This window comes from Amblyomma maculatum, chromosome 1, assembly GCF_055883805.1.
Source record: "Amblyomma maculatum isolate TAMU_Amacu chromosome 1, ASM5588380v1, whole genome shotgun sequence".
Taxonomy (NCBI): Eukaryota; Metazoa; Arthropoda; class Arachnida; order Ixodida; family Ixodidae; genus Amblyomma; species Amblyomma maculatum.
In genome coordinates this window covers 98,116,859-98,136,048 of record NC_139344.1, presented here as the reverse complement: position 1 = coordinate 98,136,048, position 19,190 = coordinate 98,116,859, and the positions used below count along the sequence as shown (strand labels likewise).

At 46.3% G+C, this 19,190-nt stretch overlaps 2 protein-coding genes across 2 annotated transcripts; one reads left to right on the top strand and one right to left on the bottom strand.

Moving 5' to 3' along the window:
* Positions 1-7,393: 7,393 nt before the first annotated feature.
* On the bottom strand, positions 7,394-8,665 carry LOC146203284 (chitotriosidase-1-like). The gene has a single exon (XM_084602992.1). It carries the CDS (start codon positions 8,663-8,665, stop codon positions 7,394-7,396), a length of 1,272 nt encoding a protein of 423 aa, XP_084459118.1.
* Positions 8,666-9,178: 513 nt separating this feature from the next.
* On the top strand, positions 9,179-16,778 carry LOC146203283 (endochitinase-like). Its single transcript, XM_084585489.1, has 4 exons — positions 9,179-9,346; positions 11,098-11,718; positions 12,269-12,540; positions 16,313-16,778. Exons 1-4 carry the CDS (start codon positions 9,179-9,181, stop codon positions 16,554-16,556), a joined length of 1,305 nt encoding a protein of 434 aa, XP_084441615.1. The 3' UTR covers positions 16,557-16,778.
* Positions 16,779-19,190: the final 2,412 nt, after the last annotated feature.

Here is a 19,190-nt window from a genome sequence, read left to right as displayed (position 1 = left end):
CACACACACACACACACACACACACACACACACACACACACACACACACACACACACACACACACACGCACACACACACACACACACACACACGCACACACACACACACACACACACACACACACACACACACACACACACACACACACACACACACACACACACACACACACACACACACACACACAAATATATATTGCAGATAATTGAAAGGGAAATGAGGGGCTCGTTATTACAGAGTTTAAAGGAGCTGAAAGTCTACGAGTCTGAGGCAAAGGTTTGGGATTTTTTGTTATTGTTGTTATTTGACAAGAATTTGTCTTACGGTGATTATAGGGATAAAGAGTATTAAATGACAAGTGGAAGGAAAAACAACGCGCCGATGGTAGAAGTCAAACCCACGACCTCCGAATATTGATTTTGAAAACTTTTTTGAAGTTTGTAAATTGTAATACAATTAGCAAGAGAAAGTGTACGTAGCTGTGATGCAGTTATATAAATATTGAAAAAATTGAAGCAACGCAAATCCTCTTGCACTCGCACCGAAGGAGAGAAGAAGCGGGACCGACGAAGTAAATCTCAGTTGTGCTATTAGAATTTTACATGTACCTTCATGAGGTGAAAACCTTCGAAAATCGAGAAGGAAATGCTGAATAGTTTCAATCTCACCGCAAGCCTCACAAAGGTTTGTGAGACTGAGTCCGCACTACATAAGTAAAGATATAGGCGGGGGATTCTGCATCTCATAAGTCAGCGTTACCTCACACTGCCGTGATTTACATGAACGAACTTTCCATGAGTGCTACATGAGATGTTGATAGTCTGCTGTAGATAACAGGGGATCATTGCATCAGGCGGATATGTATCGATAGCGCTGAAAGCGAGACATTTCAAAAATGATAACATTAGGGATGGTACACAGAACAGGTGCATCAAGAGTTGTTTTAGCGAAGAAGTTTGCCGCTTCATTCTGGAAAATACTTCAGTGACCTGGGATCCCGATGAAGCGTATTTCCTTCACCCATTCCGTATGAAATACTTTATTGAGCGGCTCAAAATAGCATCCAATTCTGACTGCAATGACAACAAAACAGGAAGCAGCTGACAGAAAAATTATGTTTTACAGATTGCATGGAATCTTTAAACGTGCAAGCCCAATTGCCATAATCTCTGCTAAAAAGATCGGTGTGTAATCCGGGACGCACACCGAAAAACTCCAGGAAAGAGGCTGCCGAAAAATTCCAATCGCTGCCTTCTCTTACGGTCACAGACGTATCAGTGGCGATTGCAGTGTGATCCGGGAACTTTTCAAGGTAATATGATAGGATATTGGATATTAGACGGAACAGGTAAGTGTTTCACATTAGATGCAAATATAGAATCGAAATTGATATCCCTAATGGACGTTGTGTAAACAATAGGACTTATATAACTGAGTTCCACGACAATGTTTGATAAATTCTCTGCGTGAAAACAACCTGAGGCATAGAGAACCTTGGCCACTGGTGAGTGGGAAAGAGGGCCGGGTAGGACACAAAGATAGGTATAGCCACCCCGGGGGACTAAAATGACCGCGTGAATGATCTGACAGAAGGCGGAAACGGGAGGTAAGATCCCCAATACGAGCCTCCAAGTACAGAACACAGGGGGAGACTGATTGTCAGAGACCTAGGCAGAGGCGCAGTATACGTCGTTTTAAAAGCAGCAAAGGAGGCAGCTTATAATTTAGAGAACCAGAAAACAGAATGCAGCCAAGTTTCAGAATCGGCCTCACATAGGCTTTGTACAGGAGTAGAAGAGTGTATCGGTGCATTCCAAATTTTCTGTTACTTATGCGTATGAGAGTACCAGGTGCACACTCACCTTTCCGAACAATAGTCTTGATGCGAGGCCTCGAATTCATACTAGCACCATACGTAATGCGTAAATATCACACAGATTTCACTTGAGGTATGATGTCTGAGCGGTAGTTTAATGAAATATATAAGGTTTTTTTTTTTTTTTTTTTTTTTAACTAGCACACTACTTTTTCACACATTTACAACCAACTTAATTTTGTCCAACCAAACTTGAAGTGCATGATCCGTGGCGGAAGCCAGTCTGGGCAGAGCTCAAAGCATTGATCTCGGAAATATGCTTTGAGAGGCGGTCATGAACAACTATTTCTAGAAATTTAACTAGGTTCAAGTCAATGCTATCGGCCGAATGCTTTCAACATGAAATTCTTTCCCAGGGTCTTTCAAGAGTAATGTAATTTTCGCCACCTTTCAGCCGTGCGGCAGCAATGTAGTTTCTAATGATTCATTGACCAGATCCAGGAAGTCCTGAGTAAACGCTTGTGCTAAAATTTTGAACATTCCCACCATAACCCCGACATCAACGCGGAGCTGAGGATTGCATGGAAGAAACTACAGTTCTGATCTTTCAATCCCAACGTAGTCGGTACAGGGAATGTGGGCGTGTGTAAGGAACTGCTCTTGGAAACGTAATGCTAGCCCTACCACATATGCTACACTGTTACCAAGAAAACTGCCAAATTTCAGTAAATGGCTTGTCCTGTAGCGCACAACCAAACGAGGTAATTTTTACTCCATATTAAAGGAGTATTTTATTTACTCCTTATATAAAGGGAGGTATTTAAGAGTAAAAGGGAGCAAGATTTCTACTCCCTGTCACTGGGGTTTCTTAAAGCTGGGTACAGACGAGAGGACCGGAGCGCGAACGGTCCGAACGCGTCAGCGCTACCCGCGCCCCACGTGACGCCCACGTCGCTGCTCTGAGCGACGGCGAGAGAGCGGCGTGGCCGTCCAGGGCCCCCGGTCGCGGAGCGGATTGAATATGCCAAGCGCCTTTTAGAGCGCAGCTCTTTGGCGCCTGTTCCTGCGTTTTGCGGCGTTGTCGCCGTTGTCGTCGGCGTCGGCATTGTCCCTGCAACCAGCTCCGATCCTGTTCCTGTAACCAGCTCCGAAAAACAGAACGATTCAATGCTTTTCCTGCCCCAACCCATCGTCTTGAGGGGATGGCAAGGACCATGATCAATGAATTAATGTTTTTTCTTCTCTCTCTCTCTGTCTCATCTTATATATATATATATATATATATATATATATATATATATATATATATATATATATATATATATATATATATATATATATATATATATATTGTAAGGAAGAAGATGATACAGCGTCGACACTAACGACGATGAAGACGCCGATCAGGCGCGCGCACTGAGAGCTCGGACCATCTTGTTCGGACGATATTGTGCTTCGCTCTACGATCTTCTTGTGTCATCTGTCGCCATCTCCAGTCCTTCGAATAACCCCGAATAAACCCCCCCTTCAATATATATATATATATATTGTAAAGAAGAAGTTTCGATTAGGTGGGCAGATCGCCGAGAAAGAGGAAGAGGAAGAGATTTTGCGGACCAGCTGACTGCAAGCTAGGCCACCCCCGCTCCGGTGCTGCTCGCTACCAGTGCCCGCTACCAGCGCCTGGATCCCCGCTTAACAATATATATATATATATATATATATATATATATATATATATATATATATATATATATATATATATATATATATATATATATATATATATATATATATATATATATATATATATCAACACTAGCCTTATTGAAGCCTACCTACGGCACATGCGAAATGGCAGCATTAAACAGATTTGGCGCTGAAGTGACGAGCAAAAATATTGCGCCAAAACTTGGCGCAGCAGATGGATGAACGTGTCCACGCAGCATGCACATAATGAGGCAAGTTAAAAAAGGATGTACATTGCAGTGGAAGGAAAATAGATAGGAACTGCAATGCAGAAGATACAGCAAGGAATATAAAATGCCTGAAATCTGGTTCCCTACTATACGCTTATTTCTTTCTTTACTTACCCTGACACACCAGTACGCAATAAATGAAAGGTGCAGTTTACAGTCGTCATGTTTATCTTTTCAAGGACAAAAACATTAGTACTCCTTGTGTTGTGTGCATGTTCTAGAATGCAGCTATAACATTAGTGAGTTTAAATCATCACACATTGCAATGCATTTTCCTTTCATCGTTCAATATCAAAAATAAATCTATTATTATGGGTTCGATATAAGTGGCATGGTGTACCCTGTAATTACAGCCGAAATATCTTTTCTTAAGAAAGCAATCGTTTTGTCACTGCAGTTCTCAAATTTCCACTGTGTTAGTAACGCCGAATACAATCTTATCAGCCACTTTGAATACCATTTTCATCTGTAGCAATAATTTTAGTGCCCTGATATGTTTGTGCCACGCCATCGCTTCAGTGTACGTCCTAATTTGTATCAAATTTATGGGAAATTAGAAGCATTTGCATTCTTTTTGGAAAGTAATTCTTGACTGTGTCGCCAGTTCTGTTATTTTCGGGTTGCAATTGCCATTTGATTACACATCTGTGATTGATAGCAATGTATTTTGTAGCATTCATTAACTTTTGAATAGTAACTTTGTCATGCGTGCAATATAGTCGGCTAGAAGCCGTCTGCAGTTATTCCGATCCAGGCGTCCGTGCGGCACTTTTCATTTGCCGCTTCCTCGAACTTCGCACCACGCAGCAAACAGAAGCAGACCCAGATGTCTAGGAGGCGCTAAGTACAGCAGGCATCAGCGGCATTTGAAATTTATTTACAGGATAGAAAAGGCGCAGCATCTGTCACAATTGTACGCGGACACTTATTGTACCACGCCGTAGAGGAAGAGGGGAAGGTGGGAATGAAAGAAGAGAGGGAGACAGAGGTGCCGTAGTAACGGTCTACGATCCACCGCGCTATAATGGCTTTCGCCTCATCGTAGTTTAGTGCCCCCTAGAATTTTACGCTTTTCATTTGTGTTGTCAATTTATTTTATTTTAAATGCACCGATACTTACCCTTAGCAAATACTCCACCGGGGTGGTGCAATGGTGATAGGGCGCTCGACAATTGCGCTCCAGGATGCGGGATGAAATCCCGTCCTCGTTGGGCACTTTGCGGTGGAAGCGAAAAGCTAGGCGCTTGTGTTCTGTGCGATGCTAGTGCACCCAAGTGGTCGAAATTTCCGGAGCCCTCCGCTACGATGTCTCTCATAGCCTGAGTCGCTTTGGGACGTTAAACCCCAAAACTAAACCAAACCCGTTACCATTAGCAAACATTTGCTTTTCATCTATTTTGAGCGCCTTCTAATTCGATCCACATTTTTAGTTATCGCAATTTACTAATCGACCAATTACATACACTAAGTTTTCTTAATTAGCATCGTCAAGCATCGCATTTTCATTCTGAGAATTTTCACACCTTCGAACCTCCTTTTTCTAATTTTTCATTTTTTTTTTCATTTCTTCAATTCAGTAATTACTCAATTATTTACAGTTATTTTCGTCATCACCTATCAGATGCCTATCGATCATCAATCACGGAAACATAAATTACCTGGGTAGAATTTTCACACGCAGCCGCAGATTATTTCCGACATGCGGTGCACACTCTGCTACTACTACTATACTAGTACTTCTACGCCGAGGTTTTTCCACCGAACGAGCTGTATATGCTATCTCCTAAAAGCTAAGCATCAAATCGAATTACAAGCTCAAAAACGTCGATGTCTTTCGGTTTTTTGGTGTAGATCAACACCGTGTTTACAAAGCTGACGCTGCCACAGACATGGGAAAGAGGGGTGGGGGGGATAAGCTTATCATCTATAGGAATACATGGGAGCCAATATTTTCAATTCAGGTTTCTGATTTCACAGTTCGCCTATTATGTCGACGTTTGGTGCAGGGAAACCATGAACAACAAGCACAGATTGTGGAAGCATGAAACATTATTTAAAAGGAGCAATATATTTAAGTTACTGTGAAACGCACAGGGGTATGAGTCGAGACCGCGGCTCGTAGAAACACATTTAAGCAAAATTTACCGATATATATTTCTCGTTTCACAGAGCACCGATGGAGGCGGTTGGTGGCTACAAGTTAGCGAGTGCAGAGTAACAGAGTATGCATGCGTCATTTCGAAAGCTATCTATATTTACACGCTCTGGAAAATGTGCATTGAAAAACCAGACATACCCTTGTATCCGTTGGGCGTTTCGCAGAAAGCCGCAAGCTTCTCAAGTTGTCTTACATGCTGCCGCATGCGTTGATTTTCTTACAAACACTTCCATTCAAACTACACACCTTATACTTCTCAAACGCCATAGCAAAAGAAATGAAAGAGAGCGGTGCACTTATCACTGCAGATGGGGGCGCAGACGATAAGCTTGATTCGAGCACAGACGGCTCCGTCTTTGTCGTATTGTGTGAGAACTGTCTACCTGTTTAATATATCTGTTTATTTTTCCGGTCAGTGGAGTAATATCCCGCGTAATAAAGCTCTTAGATACTAAGTGCTGTTTTTTTTTTTTTTTTAGGTGGTATCCTACTGCACTGACTCTACATAAACTCAATTGCGCTACTGTTGGAGTATTTGACCCAATTAACTACAGGTTATAACAGAAGCAAAGGCATATAATTCCTACATGTTTTACTCCATTATTCTCTGAAGGGGCTAAAATAGCGGACTTTCCTTGTTTTAACTCCTTATTGATGGAGTAAATGTTTCCGCACATGGAGATGAAGGAGTAGCGTCAATCATTTAAACTTCATTTTGAGTTGATTCTTGTTTACTGTGTATCCAGTACGCTTCCTTTCCAGCTGCAACGTTATCAGCTCCAAGGGGCACTGTTAATGGTTGCTTCCATCTAATTCCTTATAATGAGTGCCATAATTAGGGATGCGAAATATTTCTATGCTGGCGGGAAAAGGTCGAATAAAGAAAACATTTTCTGGCAGCCTGCTAGCTTAGCAAAGACGCAACGGTCTTTTTTTTTTTAAATCGTAAACATCTCGCCACTGTCGCCTTGACATAACAATGTTGTGCATCTGCCACGATGACAAGAATTCTTTGGCAAAACATTAACTAGTGGACTTAGGCTCCCCCTCAAGCCTGGTTCATCTCCTTTTAAAATTCTTATGGACAACCCGATATGTACAATAGACATGGCACCTGCAATAAGAAGTGACAGAAATGCGTATATGCATTTCACAGTAATTTGTTTTATTATTAAACGGGACTGTCTTCGCAGCAAATATTGTATATAAATTCCACACATAGGGCAACGTGGAATCAGAAGGGTGTACAGAAACTCGGCTAAGGTTTTTATGCTTTCGTGAATGAAATTAGTCTTTTTATCGGTAATCAACCGGGCCATTTATACCATGCTTAGCATTACTCGCATCACCAGCAGAAAGATTAGAGTGCGCAGCTTGGCGTTGTGTTATATTTTCGCTTCATGAAAGGTTGGGATAAGGATACACTCCTCCAGCCAGTATCATAATAGTGACAAGTTTAATTCGGCAACCGATGACGCGTTCTTCGGGTCATAGTTCCACTCTTCTGAAGTCGAATTCAGTGACAAATCATTCCTTGGGAAGGATGCGTTGCGAACTGTCTCGACCAGGATGTCTTTTCGGCCACAAAAACCCAAGAAGTCATCAGCGCTGACATCCCACACGAGGATTCCCGCAAGACCTTTCTTCATAAATTTGGCTGTTTGTGCCTTCAAAGACTGCGCGTCTTCGTACAGAAACCAGGAGCGACCGCGATGAAGGAGTGTCATTTCCCCATCGCTGAGACGCTTCCAGCCTCTCCTGGAGCACAGTTCGTGGTACGCGAACGTATGCTCGTTGCCAGGCAAGGTACCGGTGTAGCTCTCCCTGTGATTCAGTGTGTACGGGATGCCTTCGAAACGGACGGCCGCGATCAGCTTCGAGGCTGGGAATCCGCTGGAGAGCATGTTCTCCAGCGCTCGGCTGCGTCCGATCCACTGCGGGGGTAGCACGATCATGTCCACCAGCTTCTCAAGCCGCCTGCCTGCGTTGGGCTTGCGCAGCATGGCCGAGTCGGGTGGCAGCACAAGCAAGAATTCCCGGTGCCGGAAAAGGATGGCGAGCTTCTTGAGCAAGCGCACGGCCAAGTTTCGCATTTGCCATTCTGCCACTGGAAAAAGCCCGTTCACCATGAGCCCGTCAAGACCGTTCGCCATAGTCCAGCGCAGGAGGTTCCGTGCAAACGCTATGCTTCGGTCTTGACTGATGGCGATGTGGCGCAGGAACAAGCTTGCGTCTTGAAAGCTCCCCAGCCCTGCGATGAGCCTTAGATGAGGATTCTTTTTCACGAGAGGGGTAAGGTCAGCCAGGTGGAATGGAGCGGACGCCAAGGTTAAACTGTCAAAGTTCTGCATGTCGCTGAAAAAGTCTGGTAGGCCTACAAGCGGGAGCACAACGTGCGAGCACACGTGCACCGGGATGTACCTCTGGTCGTACGTCCAAGGCGGAGGCCTTGAGAAGCTGTGCGGGTCCAGCTGGCAGATCAGGAGCGGTTCAGACCCTCTGCTATCCAGGTGGACGTCTTCCTTTTTGGGAACTTCTTTAATGAACCTGACCCGGGTCAGGTAGGGCATGAGGGCTCCAGGAAGCGCCACGAAGAACACCAAAATCAGGATCATGCACGAGCTGATCGAGTAGACGCAAGTGCTTCTGAGGAAGGGGTCCTCCTCGATCCCGGAGGCGCCCTTGGGGGCCGGAGCCTCCTTCCCGGCCATGGCTGGCGGCTGCTGGTGTCTCGTCTTCCTCCTCCTCTTCAGCCCTTGTCCTGCGCACCACCACCGACCGATGCGAGCAGCTTGTCCAATGTGACTTTTTTCATAAATATTAATTTTTTTCATGAGCATTGATCATACTGAAGTACCAAGAGTCCTCGCCGGAATGCCAAACGAAATGATTGTACGCCAACCCAGCAGGCGCCACTGTGACCGCAAGTTCGTTGAGGGCAAAAAGTCTGCGGGCAAAAAAATTCTCTATGTGGGGCCGGTACCCAAATAGGAAAATATTTTCCTTGGGGAAATAGAAAAGAATTCACCTCTTCGTATTTCTAAATCGATGCACATGTTTCCCGATGAATCTGCAAGATTGCGAAATTCCGCGTTGCTCGATCGCAATACAGGCGCTCACCTCGCGCTCATCTCCTTCGTGCGGCACACGAAGAGAAAGACGGCAGCGCGTGCAGTCGATGGTTTCAGGCGTCGCCTCAGACGAGTCTGTTCTGGCAGCTCATGATGCGCTTTTCTGAACAGAATCTTCTGAGCCGACGAGACCTGAACGTCCGCGATGCAGAGGATCCCTTTATTAAGACCTCCTATGTTTATACTGTTAGTTCCTGTATGTTGCTCGTGGTGGTGTTTTTTGTGGTCCTGCCTGGAGCCTTGGTGCCATACTTTCGAAAGGTGAGCGCTCCTGGTTTTCAGCCACTTGGCACTTGGCATGGGAGTGCGCTCCGCATCTCACAGCAGCCACCTTGAGCTGAGCGCGATAGTTTACGACGTAGCTATAAGCCAGCGCGCTCCCCGCTCTTTGAGAGCGGCAAGGCTAGGCCTATACGGCCTAAGCGCCGCCGCCTTACGGAGGTCACTTCAGTTCCATATCTGTACCATAGTACAAGGACGCTAGATATATGCTACCTCATAATGAAGATGTTGCGGCGCTTCCAAATTCCGCACGCTTTTGCCTTGCCCCCCGGAGTTTGCCCTGAGCTGATGGTGTAACGACTTAGAGCATAACGGCGGTCATTAGGCTCCATAATTAGTGCTATGCTCGTCTCAGCAATACGTTATCCGCCGCTAACGCAATTACCAAACGCTTTCAGATGTTGAACGGAATTAATTTAGCTCCTACGTTTCACATTCAAGTCAACGTTTTGGTTTTTCTCTGTGTGTGCGAGGAAAATATTAGCACTAATTTCCTGTCTTGCTCTTATTTCGCTTTGTAGGTTACTTAAAGGCTTTGCGCTTTTTGCGTGCGCAAGCATCCAGCCTGTGGCAACGAACTGAGTCTAGTTGCCGAAACTATTCTTTTATTCTGGTGAGCGCAACCAATTAGGCAAACATCTCGTAAGTCCTATATAATGAAATGCAGCCATAAAATGGGTTAATAGAAACGTATTTCGCCCTGCTTTTGCCTTGTACCTACTGCGCCCGCGCAGTTCGCCTTTGCGCATAAGCGCGGTGCCAGCAAGCGGGCGTTACAGGCGCGCCGGTGGACAATGACAAGCCTCCCCGGACGTCACGCTGTTTCCACTTCTCGCGAGCAACAGCACGCCTCGTCTGGTTGTTGCCGAATTTCGGGGATGCGGGCTTTATTCGCTACTCGAATTCACTTGAGAAACATCACCAATTTGCCATTATTGCCCTCATTAGAGGACACCCGCCCGGTGTTGGCACGGCTTGGTAAAACAACATCCCCGTTTTAGCTGTACCGCTTTTATAGCGGATGAACATATATTTAACATTAAATATTTCATCAGTGGGCATCTGTCTGGATCTTCAGTACGGTCTAGACACGTGTACGATGATTGAGGCTGGTGCTTGTTGAGCTTTGCTTTGCACGGTTGGTCCGTCTAGTCTGTCCGTTGCATTTCTCAATAAGCGTCGGAGAGATATCACCGGGACGACTATGCACTAAAACATCGATATCAGTATTGTGTCGGCGAGTGAGTCCTTCTCGAAAATTCATATTTAAGAACGTGTGGCTGCTACCGCAGTCTTTTGTAGGGCAGCCTGTTTCTGCTCACACTTCGAAGGTTTCGCACTTGCATATATTTACCAATCATACTCAAATACTTGCCAAAAACAGGACTCGAGCATTTTCAGCAGAACAGCAAAATTAAGAAGAAAACGTCTTTGCGTGTTTATCACGCACGAATTAGGTCCGCAAATGCTGCCATTTTGTGTTCAGAGCTATTAATGCCTTGTCTTTACGTTAGGGTTAAAAGGCCGGCGTAACCCCCCCCCCCCCCCCCTCCAAAAAAAAATGCCTTTTAATATCTCCTATGCGTTCCTTTTGTACGTAATAGCCGCTACGGCAAAGTAAACGACGGCTGATGACTGAGGGCGGCTGCAGCGTAGAGTAAAGACTAGAACGTTGGAGGATTCGGTCATGCGGCGACACTGCTTACTTAAGCTCTAACTTGCGACCGCAGGTACGTTACCTCTCTGATCTCCCGAAGCTGGAGGACCAGAACCACCTCCGACAGCAAGGATTGCAAGGGCCTCTAGTGCTGTGCCAACTGAATGCTGCTAGTTTTTCCCGACCGGAGCCGTGGACGTATCGAGCTGAGCACATACCCACAGATCACTGCACGCACATCGTGTTCTCTATGCCTGGGCTGAAAGACTGGTTCAATGACCTGATAAACTACGATGTCTATCATCAGGCGACCCGGCCATTCTTTGGGCCCGCGGTAGACATGCTTCTGGAGAAGAAGAAGGACGCACACCTTCTGGTCAGCGTGGGCGCGTTCGGAGATGTGACCACCCTCATAACAGATGTCGCTGCCAACAGTGACACCATGGCGCGCTTCTCGCGCAACATGGTGCGTTGGGTGCTCGGGAACAAACTGGACGGGGCGTTCCTGGCGGGCGTCTTCCCAGCTCCTACCAACATGCGCAACGCCATGGTGAAAATGGTGAAAAAGATTGGCACGCTGTTCCGTGTGCACCACCTCAAGCTGGGCCTGGTGGTTCCACCGCACGCCCAGCTCTTCCACACGGAAGGCGCCGGGGTGAAGCTGGCGCAGTTCATCGACTTGGTTGCCGTCACGGTCAGATCAGATTACGTCATTTCTGCTGTCGCTTTAACTACGAACCGCATGCGGCATCTCGAGACACTATAAGCTTTGTTGATCTATAAGCACAAAGGGGTCTCGCTAGGCGAGTGGCAATGTCATACAGACAGCTGACTCTTGGCCTGAAGCATAATCACTGTTAGCATGCTGAAAGTTCTCTTCTCTGTGAAACGTAATGGCGTGTGCTCCCGAACCTTATTTGTTCTCACAATGCAGAATGACGTCATACGTGCTGCAAAGTTTTAATTTTTGCTCGTTGAGCTTCACTGATTTCTAGCGGCTAGAGGCATAAGTCTTAAAACGCTCTACAAATAGGCTATGCAGACGGCATACAAGCCAAGAGCGGAGAAGACAAACCTTAACATTAAACTAGCCTCGCAGAGCCACTCTCGGAAACAGATCCATGTGGAACTTGCTTTTGAGGCCATTTAACAAACCCGTTCACTGACGTTAAGTAAAGCTTTTGTACTTTTGTCGTTGGCATCGTCGTAGTTTGGCAACAAATGTGATCTCACCCTTGACGCAGGTGAATCACGAACCGTCTATTCGGAGTGCGGCGGAAAGTGCACTCAACATCGGCACGGCTATCGACCTCGTGCGCGAAAGCGGGGTGCCGGCTTCCAAGATGGTGCCCACGTTCAGCCTGGAGGTGACCGCGTACAAGTTCATCGATGAACTCGACTTGACGAACAACTCTGTGCCCGTAGCGCTGCCATACTACGCGGTCTGTGAACGCATCCAGCAGGGTGGATGGGAGCTCATGTTCGACGCCACGACTCATTCCAACTTCCTTCACAGGTCAGTGGTTTCTGTTGTCTCTAACGGACTCATTCTGCTTCAAGAAGCGGGATGTCCCTTATTTATTGGAGCGTTTTTTGGCCTTTTGTTAGTTTCTTTCCGTGAGGGGAGCATCAGCGTGTGTAGGCGGTCACCAGCGTAGCCTTCCAAGAACACACGAAACGACGGAGCTTGTCGCTTTGCGCATGAGTGGTTCCGACGAGCCCAGAACAGGCGAAAAGCGCACATTGCAGCAAAAAAGACGCCAGCGTATAGGCAAGAGTCTGGTCGTCTGCTAGACCTCTGTTTCTTCAACTGGTGGGTTGCTGTTGAGAACGCATTCGTCGTCTTTCGCGGGCACTCCAGGGAGTTCATGCGGGCGAATATGCCAGGCCGTCTCCCCGCATATTTCGCAGATAGAGGCCCTACCCTCATTTTATTGCTAAAACAAACGCATTTCTTACCCAATTACGTGTCTGCCGTTGCCGGAAACGCCCTGTGAATCGTGCTGTGAACTTTACATTACGCATGTGACTACTACAAGCGAAATATTTCGGTGCATCATCCCAGCTCGCGTGGTGTCTTTAATATCAGCGTGCAGTTCTTGAAAGAAATGCGCTATGCTTACATCTTCGCATCTATTTTTCGTATATATGCACGGTTACATTCAGTTTAATTTGCGAACCAAAGGAATTTGTTCGGGGTAGTAGAACGCGCGTTGCAGCCACGTACCTTTAATGAAGTTTTTGGCTTGCAAATAAATCGAATCGAGTATACTGCCTAGCAGACGAAGACGAGCGAAAATGGTTGCTTTGTTTATGGGGTTTAACATCCCAAAGCTACTCAGCCTATGAGAGACACCATAGTCGAAGGCTTTCGAAAATTCGACCACCTGGGGTTCTTTAACGTGCACTGACATCGCACAGCACACGGGAGCCTTGCTTTTCGGCTACATCGAAAAGCGGCCTCCGCGGCCGGGATTCGATCCCGCCTCATTGGGAACAGTAGTCAAGTGCCGTAACCCCTGAGCCACCGAGGTGGGGCAATGCGAAAATGTAGGCATAACGCTTTCATTTCATGAACTTCATACTAATATCACAGAATAAATGCAAGCTGGGGCAATGCACAGGAATATTTCGCCTGTGGTACCCTAATTCATGGGGTACCATTTTCAGCACCCTGGCTGTTTCTGGCGACGGAAGACGCCTTAGTGGTAGGCAGCGCGATTATTTCAGTATTTAGTTTTGCACATGAACGTTACGCGGCAGTAGCACGGGCCGATGCACACAGGAAATGGGCGCTTCGCATATAGCTACAGGTGACGGCTGCTCCGACTTGTTTTGTTTTTACGATCTCGGTGGTTCGGGCTCGAGAGTGTGGGGCAGCGAGAAGAATGTTGGTGGTACGAAGTTAGGTTCGCAGAGCACAGGAAGGAGGAGCGTGAAGATTGGCGACGGCGTCGGCAGAGGGACGACGGATTAGTTCCATTCAGTGTTAGCTTTGGAAGACGAGAAGAATAGAAAGAAGGACGCAGGGAAGCAGGGGGATGAGAGAAGCGGCCGTTTTCAGCGGAAGGCGAGGGTATAGTAGTTAGGGGAGAAGAGAGAGGCTGCAGAGGTTGCGTTTTAGGAGCCTGACAACGCTGACAGTCAAGCTTAAGCATTAATGCTTAACTTACCGTACCATACCTTACTGTACCGTATCTTAACTTACCATGCCATACCATGGCATATCGCATCTACAATGTCATATAGTATACACTTGCAATTGTATAATGTGTTGATGCTTTGCTGCGACGTGCTTCTACAAAGCAGTAGTGATCGTTCCCGACACTGTCTACATTACTGGGAAGCCAAGACCCGTAACACAGCATGTCAAGAAAGGAAAACTGAGCGTAACAAAGTATGGCGTCAAGCTTCATCACTGCTAGCGGTACTATCTGTTGCGGGCTGGACTTTTACAGTCTTTGTCAAAGGTGTAGAGCTCAGTGGGCGTGCTTCTGAGCCATGTAGTGGCGCTCATTTAGCATTAGTGCAAGTCCTTCCCATTAGAAAGGGTAGGACTAAAAAAGACGGCCGGTTTTCATAGTTAATCAAATGCGAAGTAGGTGCGTAGCGCTGCTTAACCGTTGAACTTCAGCACGTTAAGCACGGCGAACCTTCACCGCAGTGCCTGACGGTCTGGCTTCATCCATTGCGACGCGAAGCAAACGCGCGGCACAGCCGCGTCCTCAGCTTTCTTTGCACCATCTTCAGAAATGAACGAAAACAGGCACAATGTACCTCTTTACAATGCACTGCTCATCGGCCGAAAGGTCTGGGGATCAGAGGGGAGAGAAGAAGATAAGAGAGGGAAACGCGCTTGAAGGCGAGCGCAGTTAAGGCTCGGAGGTAAGCACAAGCAACTTCACGACGCGGCGAGCGGCTCGGAGTCGAGGTCCAGGCAGCACCGCGCGTGCACGTCTGCTGTTCGTGAAGGCTGAGGAGTGACTGATGCGAGCAGAGAGATGCCGAAGTTGAGGACGCGCGAGCGACATACTACTGCTCACTCTGGAGTAACACGCGCTTGTGAAACGCTGACCAGTGACAGACGCCACGTCTGCGATGGGCGCGTCTCCACCTTCTCTGACATCGGCGAAATTCATGATTGCGGCTAGTACTGCTACACTCTAAACAATATTCCTACCATCGAGATACTCGGAACACTGGAAATGCATTACAAGCCGCACGAAATGGCTCAGAAGCAGACCCCCTAGGCTTTGCCCTTTTGACAAAGACTATACATACTCATTTAAGTTTAGCCAAACGCCAAACTTCCCTGGATTATGGTGTGTAGGTAATTTAGAAAAAGACTTGAAGAACCTCTGTGCTATAGCCCCTTTTCGCGAGTACAGGTAGCAAGCACGTGGAGTGAAGGCAAATTATCGGCCTCGGCGTTTACTAACCAGGCACTTAAAATAGGAAGACAACCCAGCTCCCTCTGTCTATACCGTTTCATGATCCATGAAAAGTTTGGGATGTTTTGGAACTGGTTATATTGCCTGCTTCGCATTTTCTCTAGCCGAGCCTTTCAGTTTTCTTGAACTAACGGGAGCGGTTTCTTTAACCATTTACTGGTGTTCATTGCACCAGCAAAACATCATTTTGTCTCATAATTTCGGCCATCGCTGTCGAAGCACATGATGTCCACTAACTGTGAATGAAGCTCGGTTTTTTAGGCTAGCGTCAGTGTCATGCAGGTTCCGAACAGGTTCAGCTTCTTGCATAAACTCATAGCCGGAATTGTCTCCACCAGGCTACATTATTGTATCTTGCGCGTTTAGAATAAGGTTGTCGATGGTTGCGCAAGAAACTTGACCGAGAAAATGCTTATAAAAATACACTCGTGTCACGCTTGTGCCCGAAATCAGATAGACGATGCTTTTTGTGTCCTGCGTGGCATGCGAGAGAAGTAGTGGAACGGGCACTTCATGCTATGGGGCAGAGCGTTGGGTCCGCACGTGTGCCATGTTTGTGCTAGCTTAAGTCAGAATTTGTCAAATTTAAGCTCTCTCGAGATTAATTCGCTTCATCCTAGACCCATCCAAAACTTTGTCTAACCTGTGTCTGTAAATCATAGTATTAGCGACAGCCCTTATGAAGACCGCTTCAGGTCTGTGGTAATAAATACTACTGCATTAACACTGTCGATTGAAGGCATAACCATATGGTTCGTCAATATCGGGTGTGCGCAGTGCCTGTGCACTAGCTGTGAGCATCGGTTTTCCTTTAACGAGTGGGCCCTTTCTTGACAGAAACCACGAGTGGGTGAACTTCGACGACGCCCGGACCATAACTGAGAAGATGGGGGTGATTCGCAACGAGTCAGTCGCTGGAGTTATGCTTTGGGACATCAGCATCGACGACTTCAAAGGTGCTTGCGGCCCTGTGCACCCCCTTGTGTCTGCCGTGTACGCCAGCCTCATGTCGGCCGCGAAACCAGTGCCGCTGGTGACTCAGCTACCAGAGAATGGCACTCTGGACCACATCCCGCTCTAGACCATCCCGCTACCCGTACCACGTGTGGCTTCACTCCTACTGCATATCCACAACACCTTTTTTTTTTCTTTTTTTTTTCTTTTTTTTTTCTTTTTTTTTTTGAAGCTGGCCTCCATGAAGCTTCGAACGGGACGCAGATGATCCTTGGTGGCTTCACTCCCACTGCGTTTCCTAAACATTTTTTTTAAAGACTGGCCACAAGTTTTTTTTTTTTTCTTTTTAAGACTGATCACCATGAAGCTTCCATCTGGACGTAGCATGGTCATTAAGCCACCACAGTGGCTGTTGTGTGCTCTACAACAATAAAGTGTCATTTTGTGTGTGCTCCTTTGCCAGATTTAAGTTTTCATATCTGAAAAAAAAAAAAAAAATAGCAAGCCCGGCCACTTCCAGCACAGGACAGGCTCTTAAGGCTTTCTTAAAATGCAGCAAATGATCGCTGCATCAATTCGTGTCTGTCTTGAATGCAGTGGAACGCAGGAGTGGTTATTGGAGCCGCGCTGAGAATGCCGCCATGACAACTTATTCGTAGTCCGCTTTTGAACTCTTATCACAGGTCACGATATTTTATCCCAGCCTCGAATCAAACTATGCGAAAAACTATTTTTAATGACATCTAATGTCTGCATATTCTTTTACACGCTGAAAACCGGCATTTCTATCTGAGCAACTGGAGAGAGCATCAGTTTAAAATGAGGCTCTTGGGTCTTTCGCTAGGGCAGTATCTCTTGATTCGAATATTTCGGCTCTAGAGGATTGTATACGTCTACTAACCTGAAATATGCTGATGTATGGGCTAGTCTGTCTGCAATGCCTGGACGTGAATGCGCTTTCTTGGCTAAAAAAACAACCAAAAGAAGAGGTTGCTAGGAAAAAAATTCTAAGAGCGATTATGATATTACGTGATGCAAAATTTGGGCGCAGCTTTTTAAGCATTTTGCGATATATTGAGGGCAAACAATTTGAAAGATGCTCGTATGTACTACGTGCAGCCCCCAAGAGTTTTCTCACCAGCCAAATAGAATTTCTCGAAAGAAGAAAAAGAATTGAGCGATGGAGCGAGCATTGCGGAGCTCGTGGCTCTTATTTCTCTTCTTCTGAGGAATTCTTTTTGGGTCGTGAATCTCTTTCGCTCGATCGGTTACACTGGCAACGGCACCAACGACAAAGAGCTCGACGGGTGAGGGGATGCATAAAAGCTGCGCGCTAAAAATAGTCAATGTCTGCGAGGCGAACGCACATAGGACAAGATCAACATTTTAATTGAATGTGCCGATATTTAGGGCTTCGGGAACACCACAAATAAAATGGGGAGATGGATATATTTAGAAGGAGGAGGAATAAACTTCATTTACCAAACGTTTACACGGGTGGATCTTCCTTCTCCGAGAAACCAACGTTCACTTTTTTACCTACTTCCTTCGATGCGCAGGCGCATGCTACGAAGTGATGTGTCTCTGCAACAGATAGACATTAATAAATAACAGCTATCTTGTATACTGATTGTTGTTCGGTCCCTTCCTGCACTTAATGCGCAGATGCAAACATAGCCCGTGGTGGGCAGATTGAAGAAAATTTTCGTCCCCTGCCGACGGAATTTCCTAGCTCCTTTACTAGTGCCAAATGGAAGGAAAGAGGACGAGCCGCACTGAAAATGGTTCCTTTCATCCTTTTTTTTTTTATCTAGAACAAGCTGGACTTGAGGCTTGTCAACGTGCAAACAGATTGATATGTTCAGCTGAGAACACCTTCCGGAAGTCACTGGTGCGGCAGCAGCGAAACAACAGCGTACCGCAACTCATAAGTCGGCCATTGTATACCATCCCACAATGAGTGCTTTCGACACTTGCTTCCTACACAGCGTCCCCCGCAAGGCGACTACAGCAGGAAGATCTGGCAAAAAATAGTGGTACAAGACACCAGAGGTCGTGTCTTGTTTAATAAATTTCGAACTTTTCTAAGAAAGTATTTTTGAACATAGTTTTCATGCATGATAAACATCACGATAACATCCACCATAATGCAGATCTTACCTTGGCGGGCTTCGTTTTTTGCTGTTAATCCTAAAAAACACGCCACATTGGTATTATATGGTAGTCCCATTTAATTTAGCGAACGACAGACTCCTTCGTTTGTTGACCATTAAGGGGCCTGGGTAGGGCATTAAATAAGGGAGAGCGGGAAGCAAGAAAGAAAGCTCGTGGTCATATATTTTATACAACGAAAAACAAACAAGAAGGCATGGTAACGCTATACATTTCTGTGTAACCGTACGTAATGATTGACTGAACAATACAAAAACAATACGGGCTACAGGTGCACCTTTTGGCTCGCATCAGAGGCTGAGACCATTCACATCAACGTGCGCATAATACGTTCTTGCAATATCCCACTGTTGCCTCACAATAGAGGCTTTACAAAAGTTAGCGCCATCTAATGAAAGAAACAGAAACTGTGCGCGGCGGCCATGTTTTGATCCGTCCGCCCGCGCCTCCCACGGAGTGCTGCCAACGTGCGCCTTCGTTGAAGCTGTGCATGCACCGCAAGGTTCGTTGGAATGCCATTGTTTCATTTTTTAGCATCACTGTAGTAGCTGCTTGCACCAAGCTCTATTCTGAATGCCAGCATGTTGCT

Bases quoted from the DNA above. Each gene is read 5' to 3' on its own strand.
- LOC146203283 (XM_084585489.1), top strand. From the start codon at position 9,179: ATGCGCTTTTCTGAACAGAATCTTCTGAGCCGACGAGACCTGAACGTC. The intron at 9,347-11,097 runs GTGAGCGCTCCT...TTGCGACCGCAG, and splicing joins TGGTGCCATACTTTCGAAAG to GTACGTTACCTCTCTGATCT. The intron at 11,719-12,268 runs GTCAGATCAGAT...CCCTTGACGCAG, and splicing joins TCGACTTGGTTGCCGTCACG to GTGAATCACGAACCGTCTAT.
- LOC146203284 (XM_084602992.1), bottom strand. From the start codon at position 8,665: ATGGCCGGGAAGGAGGCTCCGGCCCCCAAGGGCGCCTCCGGGATCGAG.